The 8,092-nt window shown below is 36.6% G+C and overlaps 1 protein-coding gene across 1 annotated transcript; it reads right to left on the reverse strand.

The window, feature by feature from the left end:
- Positions 1–459: 459 nt before the first annotated feature.
- LOC132404419 (fibroblast growth factor 9-like) lies at positions 460–5,894 on the reverse strand. The gene is made up of 3 exons (XM_059988549.1): positions 5,368–5,894; positions 3,908–4,011; positions 460–1,245 (listed from the first exon to the last, which is right to left on the reverse strand). The coding sequence occupies exons 1-3, from the start codon at positions 5,639–5,641 to the stop codon at positions 1,000–1,002; spliced, it is 624 nt and encodes a 207-aa protein (XP_059844532.1). The 5' UTR covers positions 5,642–5,894; the 3' UTR covers positions 460–999.
- Between the last annotated feature and the right edge of the window lie 2,198 nt (positions 5,895–8,092).

Raw genomic sequence — 8,092 nt, forward strand, 5'->3', positions numbered from 1 at the left:
AGAATTAAAATCTAATCCCCTAATTATGAGAAATTACTGTTTTTTTCAAGATTGGTTCTTAAATGAAGAAGACTCTGTGCTTATAAATTATTTTCAATACTTTTTTTAATTCCCTTTTGAACATGTGCTGCATTTAGTACAGAAATGGAAACAGTTCCTTATGAAACAAAAAAGAAACTGATATTGTCTTACAGTACAGTCAAGAGACAGATACATATGTGGATTACAAAAAAATGCTTCATGTTAAGGAAATCAATGTTTGTAATATTTCATGATGTATTGAGAAAATCTTCTGAATTAATATTAGCATAGTTCATTTTGTCTTTCTTTAAATCTTACCTGTACAGTTCTCAGTAAAAATAAACTCTGTTTCATAAATAATTATATAAAATAAATATATGCAATTTGGAATTGTATAAATACATCCATCTAAAAAGACCTGTAAAGGCTCTTGTCCAAGGTCGCCCAAGGCAATGTGAGTATAAGTTCTGAGCAACATTTATGATGGAGGCCACACTATTGTGAAATAAATTACAGTAACTCATTCATTGTTCTGATACTCTGTAGTAAAAGTGAAAAGTCTAGCAGTAGTCTTCATATTGGATATCTTAGGTTGACCTTTAGCATTTCTCCATCAAGTCCAAGTGGTGCTTATCCACAGTGATATAAAGGAACATTCTTGTAGCACTACTCTGTCAATGTAACTTCTCGGTGAAAAGGCACCTGCAGCATCATATAGCAAAGTCTACAATCGACACATACCAATTCCCTTTGTCTGCTGCTATTTATAGCATTACTGATGTCCATAAGCTGTGAATGCCTAGCAATAAGATGTAAAGATCCTGAACAGGTGATTACACATCAGAAATGCTTTTCATTTGATGACAGTAAGGCCACCTCCCTTCCAAACCATTCTCTCAACCAGATGTAGCCATGGGAAGCTCATGTTTCTGTGATAAACAGAGTAAATAATTCTTCATCTTCTGATGTTGGGTTGTTTCAGCTATAACCTAATAAATCTTTGTAGAGTTCAGGTACTTTCTCTGGATTCACAGGTCTTGGCAAAAAATGAGTAAACTTCTGGTGCCTTTTGGATCTGCTCCCATCTCTTGGAGATCCATCTTTATTGAGTGCAACAAAATACCGCCGCCCCGTATCACTGTGTTTATATAGGTTGGACGAATACGTGTTATACCAATTTTCTTCAAATTGTTCTCTAAAGATGCACTCAGCTGTCAGCTTTTCCTAAAAATAAAGTAACAGATAATAAAGTATCACTTACTGCTGCAAAATAGTGCAATAATATTTACATTTATAAACAGAAAATAAATTTAATGAGTGTAACTTGTTGAATTCAATGCTTAGCTAACAACACACCTCAAAATGGGAAAAATATATTTAAATCTATATTTGTTTACAGGTACGAACAGATTAGTTCAGTGAAATACAGTAAATTTAATCACAGAAGCATATGTGGGCATTCTCCAATTGGAATAGGGGCAGATTGGAAGATGTTTCAGTTGAGATAAGCCACTCCAACAACTACATTACCCATACCCCACAACTACCATAGCAATATTGAGGATGTATATGTCTGTAATGTGCTGCTTCTTTACACGCTGTTACATAAATGGTCAAATTTTGTCAGATTTCTGAATGGACTATGAACCCAAGAACACTACATCACTATTTCTGCTCCATTCTTTCCTCTACTTATCGACATATTTATCTCCCCCTCTCTCTCCCTCCCCCACCTCTCTCTCTCTCTCTCTCTCTCTCTCTCTGTATATATATATATATATATATATATATATATATATATTATAATCTATTTTAAGTATTGCACTGTGCTGCTCCCAAATGACAAGTTTTACATCATACATCAATGATAATAAACATGGTTCTCATTCTGAAATTTCAACTGTTGCACTCTTGCATCTTCCCTGTCAGGAATATTGGATCACAGGGACCTAGTTCAGAACAAAATAAGAGTATGCTCATAAGGCAGCTAACCCAATGTGTTGTATTAGTGTCTGAATGACATGAGTACAAAGAAGATGACAGATCTTTGCGCTCAAACTACAGCAGTTCTTGTGTTTGAACATGAACCCTCCAACAACAAAAAAAAACTTGCTAAGGAATAACTTTACTTCATATTTCCAGCAGTTGCGGTTTTTTTTGATTTTCTAAAAACTTTCATGGGTTTTGCTCTATAAATAATGCTATTATTAATATGAGGTTAGTTTCTCTGTGTTTGTCTGGCTCTTTACAACCTGTCTGTTCATGTGTTTGATCTACTACCCAATAATTAGGCCATTCTTCCAACAAATCTATCAATGATGCTACAACCTCATTTTGCCATAAATGATAACTTTTTTCAAATTTCATTCCTATTTTTTGTAAATTAACTTGGTACTGAATTATTTAAGCAAAATGGCCAATGTTTTATCAATACATCACTATTGATTCCACATCAATATTATTCCTAGTTGTAAATAGTATTACAAGTATTTTGTTATTTAGACACCACCTGCTGGATCTTCATTCTATTGCAGCAAAAAATGTGTAATGTATAATGTGACTGTTGATAAACCAAAATCTCTATACAGCAAAGATCCCATTAATGCTTAATCAAGCTAATCTGTTACATATTTCTTATGTTCTGTTAATATTATATTGTATTAATCAATTACCATTACAGTTATAAATTCAATAATATTCATCACTATGCACTGTTTATCAGCAAGTATACTATTTGAATGTGACAATTTTTATATATGTTATCTTATCCATTGTATAAGAATACTAGCAAGAAGGAAAGTGTAAATATAAAATTCAAATATCATTATAACACACTTCCTGGATTAATATTTGAGCTGGCTATATTCAACTTAAATGTTACAATTAGTTGTCATTAATTCAAAGAAACATCCCAATACGATCTAATTTTCTAAATATAGCACAGATTTTTACATGTTGAAGCACTGGTCAGTAACATTGTCTAATCAACATCCAAGATCCCTCTATAGTATTAAGATAACTTTGTTTCCAAGACCATTTGTGCTTACTATTTCACTCAGTGTGATAGCTTAAGTAGCATTATTTAGCACTGAAATGTAGAATTTTGACATTTGTGTCCCTTGACAACCAGATCGAAATGCATGTATTAAATACAATATGTGACATATTCTTAAAATGTCAGATAAATTGTTTCTAGGCAGTCATGAAATGGCCCATGAACCAGAACCAATACCTGGAGGCGATTATTCAAATTTTTCATCCTCAAATTTACCTTTTCTGCGAAATATATCACAAAAGAGCAATATTTCCATGCTCTGTTGCTCTAAGATGACTCAAGAATTGCCTATACCCAGAAATTCTCTGCAAGCCATGACATAATTCAATAGATACTTAGCAAAGCTGGCAGAAAACAGACATCTTATTTTAGTGGAAGTATTTCTATTTCATGCTTTTGACATGTTGGGTAAAAGTAGCACAAGTATAAGCTTTGCACAAGTGAAAAGTAATGTCAGCACAGTATCACGGGACAAAAGGCCTGTATTGTGCAGCGATGGTCTATGTTCTAGTAGCTTAAAAGTAATGAAGAGAATATAAAACTTCCCCATTATTGTACCAGTACAAATTTTAATTCAAATTGATATAAAATAATGAAGACGTACACTATGGTGTAAAACCACATGCATCTTACCATACCTCTCAAACTCTTGAACTCTTCCCAGTGTATTTACATAAATATCACAATATTTCACTATTTATAAAAATAATTTTATGGAAACAGAGAGCAGCATAGCCCATCTAAAATATTGCAGATATTGTTAATGTCCACACTCCAATATCAACTTTATTTTCTTTTTCTCTGATAGAAGCTTTGGAATTTATTACCCACCGAGCCATATAATTCTCCTTTGTCGTTCATTCCTAGGTACAGTCCACTATCCACTCCTCTAATGCTGACCAGCCCTACGGCTATACTGATGAACTCCAGGATCCCTAAAAGAAAGTGGGGAAAAAACGCATTGAAAGTTTGCATTTTTCAAAGCCGGTTTGCAGAAGCTACATATTTAAATGTTCGCGTTAGCTCAACCGTCGCACGTTCCGAATTGCGCATATCAAAACCCCTGTGAAAGTCTGGAATTCTGAGTGCTCAGAATAATATGATATTTACGATGTGCATTTCGAAGATTGAAGTGCCATGCAATATCTACAATTTCCACAGGTGCATGCAAGAAGGAGAAAGTACTTTCGCCACTGTCCGATGTTATTTTCCTGATAACAAGGAGGATTGTCCAATTCAGATTATAATTTTGGAACAATTTTAATAAGATGACATTTACCGGAAGAGTGTTTGAAATTTCCGAATGTCAAATTCTGTCTGCGCTGCTTCCCCAATCAACCCTGTTGGAGAAGAGCCAACTTACGATCGTATCTTTGACACGAGTACCTACGCATTCGGGGAGAATCCCAAACGCGGAGAGCGACTCTCCGGAGAACTTACGGCGGAGAAACGGTTACAATCTAAAGGCTGGACTATAAGAATGTAGGCTCTGGAGATGGCATTTTGTGGAGGTCTACAGTGGAGCGGGAATGCAGGAAACCCGACCAGTCATCCTATGGCTCGGCACACCTTATGTAGTGAATTTCATTGAATTCCCTATGATGTTCAAAGTTACGGCGGTCGAGGGTTGTATCGTTGTGTTCACTGCAGGCAGGCGGTTTCATATGCTTTAATAGGGGATTTTACAATTCTGAATTATGTCCATATAGTCTCAAGAAAACCAGTAAATTCACGCGTACGTTGCAGGAAATAAGTTGTTAAACTCGTTAACAGGAACGCGTGTGCCTCAGGTATTGAATGTGACAAGAAGTGTGATTTATCTTCTGTCTTATACACCTTCAGTAAGAAGGTGTATAAGGGTCCAATGAAAGGTAGATGTCTAAAAGAAAGTCTCGAAATGTTTGATGTCTTGCTGAGTGATGTCTGTGGAGCTTCTCTCTACAGTGTGTTAGAGTTCCCAAAACGTGGTTTAAATGTCTTGCAAATATTTTTAAAGGGGTCCATCTGCTTCGTAAGTATCACAAAATAGGTGCCTCTCAAAAGCAGTTATTGTAACCCTGAAGGAAGAAGTGATGCACGAAAGGACACTAACAGCTAAATTTGGGGGATATGGTCCAAGCACCGTGAAATCTTACCGATCCGGAACAACCTTTTCCTGGCTGTCAGCGGAGGGAAATAGTCTTAATAGCTTTAGGATATTATAGCGTATGTTTCTGAATTTTGGTATATAAGAAGAAAAAAATCTATGATATCGGATTGCTTGTTTTACTTTTGAAAGAGGCATTGCCTACCGAATCGGCTGTGGTCTCGCCTGGTCCCCCGCACTGCTCCACCTGGAAGGATCTCCAAATGAAAGCCAGTTCTGCAATAAAGCTGCCTCCTTCGCAAAATCCCTTGCAAATGCACTAAGTCCGTGGTGGTGCTGCGAGACAGCCTGCTTTCGGTCTGGGCGAGGTGATCGCTCAGAAGGACCGGGGCGTCCACGGCAGGAAGAAAGAAAGGGGCTGCCACATGTCCACCGTCTAGACCGCCCAAGTAGCTCCCGATTTCGGTTAACGGGGCCATAGCGAGCCGCTGTGCACGATCAAGGAAATACTCCAAATACTGAAATAGAAAATGACAAAAGAAAAAAAACAAAAATGAAAAGATAAGCTTATTATATATTTTTATCTCTGCTTCTCATTCGGTCTTCTTGTTCTATCTGTTTCCTAAAGGCGCCTGGAGTAATATATTCTGGTTTGATGCTGTTATGAAAACGGATCAGATTAGCCGACTGTTTATACCGTATGTAAATAAGCCCTCGGGGCATATGCTAATAAATTCGTCTTCAGATCGCCAAACTTTTTTCGTTTACTTTCCTATACCGCAACACGATCTTACGCAATGTTCAACACACTAGCAGTACAATTAAAAGTCCGGCGAATGTGAATATGAGTTGTGCACAAAATCTCTATTCTAAGATTTGGTGCCGAACAGCTGTTGAAAGCTTTCCCTTCTTACCTTTTGCTCAAGGAAGCAGATATATTCGGCTTATTTCCCTAGTTTAAGACATGGATTTTATATAAACACCGGGCAGTTTGATTTAATGGGTACTCTTTGCCTTACGTGGAACAGGTGCAAGGTAGGAGTGGAGGCGTTACCCAAGACTTGTACCTGCCCAGACACATTAAGGCGTAAATGTGTGAACCACCCCTCCCCCTCCCCTCCCACAACGGCAACACCACCACCACAAGATTCTTGGAAGCAAACTTCGACTGTAGATGCTGCGCTAACGCTGGAAGAGTGATTTATAGCAGATGTAGGGAAATAAACAACGTTAATCAGTCGAATAAAAATAAAGGCTATGCACCTTCCCTTTTCGAATGGGAACTAGTAAATTTGATTTTGAGCCTTTTCTTATAAGAAAGGTCCATTGAGGTTATTATCAAGATTTAACCACTTACTTATCAGAATATAATGTTGAATAAGAATAAGGAAGCGCGTATAAAGTTCCACAATGCTCATTTACAGTACCTGAATTAAATCCCAGTCTCGGGAGGTATGAAAAGAGAATTATTTATAAGAAAGCGTTTAGCGTGTGTTCTAAATCTAATCAATAACAATTCACCAAATTAACATTCTAATAGGTTTAGTTTTGGAGTCCTTCAAAACTCAGCAATGTCTTGTATTTTGTGGGAATCGCCAGTAGTGTGTGTGTGTGTGTGTGTGTGTGTGTGTGTGTGTGTGTGTGTGTGTGTGTGTGTGTGTGTGTGTGTGTGTGTGTGTGTGTGTGATGTAAAGACATATAATTAAATAACTCTGTTGCTTAATTCATTTGTCGAGAATATTCCACACAAAAAAAGCAAAAAGGACGACAGATGAGAAAAAGCTACCTCGAAATCAAACTGGCGATGTTCCAGCTAAGGATGGATTTCCAATTTAATTTCATTTTTGTATTAAACAATGCTGATAAATTACCCCAAACAAGTATCAACGATCCCGCAGCAGGTGTCTGTTGCATTATTTCCCTTTGTAAACTATGATGTCATGTGGCGCGAACCGCAAACCGCTATAATTGTAATCTCAAAGCATATCCGTGTCAACATAATAACCTAAATGTTAACACTTCTACTGATCAGCTCTTTGAAAATTTTGTTTGATTCTAGAGTGAAATCAAAGGGAACAGATCAAAGTTTCAAAAAATCCTATATTTAAACATTATCTTCTCGAGGCAAATTTTATGACTCTGACAATGAGACGCAACTGTTGAAGATATGGTGTAAACTATTATAAACCATTGTACTTTATCAGAGATATCGAATGCCTTTTGGTTAGAAATTCACTGTAGTTCATAGATTATTGTAAAACTGTATTGTTTAATGGATGCTTTTTGCCTACATTAGAAAATCAGTCCACACATTCTTGTTCTAAGTTAAAACGCTTATATGGTAAATCATCCTCACCCTGGGGCTGAAGTACACAACAGTGATTTCACTACCAGTTTAAATTCTTTCAATTCATATTCTGTGTTTTAAAATCATCATGGAGTTTTATGGTGGCCCTGATTCAGCAATTATTACCTGACAGTCACTGTTCTATTTTTAATTAATGAAACTATCTGAGCTTCTTGTTCAAATTTGATTAATTAGACGTAAAATTTCACAAATGCTACAACATCCTGGTGAATTTCATTTGCATCCTTTCCAGCATAATCACATTCTTCCTTTAGTATGGCACCCAGAAGTGCATACAATTCTCCAAATGTGGCTTAACCAGATTTTATAAAGTTGCATCATGGCTTCCTTGCTCTGATATTCTATGGTTCACCTAATAAAGGTGAGCACCTCGATACCTTCTTCAACATCTTAACTTTCTTTACTTTCTTTCTGCTATTGTTAAGTGTCTTTGGATTTGCAATCCAAGGTTCTTCTGTTGCTCTATACTTCCTTGGGTCCTAACATTCATGTCTGCATCCTGCTCAAAGTGTATCACCTTTTCAGGATTGAATTTTATCTGCCATTTCACTGTCCAGTTTAC

Source organism: Hypanus sabinus, chromosome 14 (genome assembly GCF_030144855.1).
Source record: "Hypanus sabinus isolate sHypSab1 chromosome 14, sHypSab1.hap1, whole genome shotgun sequence".
NCBI lineage: Eukaryota > Metazoa > Chordata > Chondrichthyes > Myliobatiformes > Dasyatidae > Hypanus > Hypanus sabinus.

Coding starts and splice junctions, on each gene's coding strand:
- LOC132404419 (XM_059988549.1), bottom strand. CDS start 5,641: ATGGCCCCGTTAACCGAAATCGGGAGCTACTTGGGCGGTCTAGACGGT. Junction 4,012..5,367: donor GCGAGACCACAGCCGATTCG/GTAGGCAATGCC, acceptor ACTTTCTTTTAG/GGATCCTGGAGTTCATCAGT. Junction 1,246..3,907: donor AAGGAGAATTATATGGCTCG/GTGGGTAATAAA, acceptor CTTTATTTTTAG/GAAAAGCTGACAGCTGAGTG.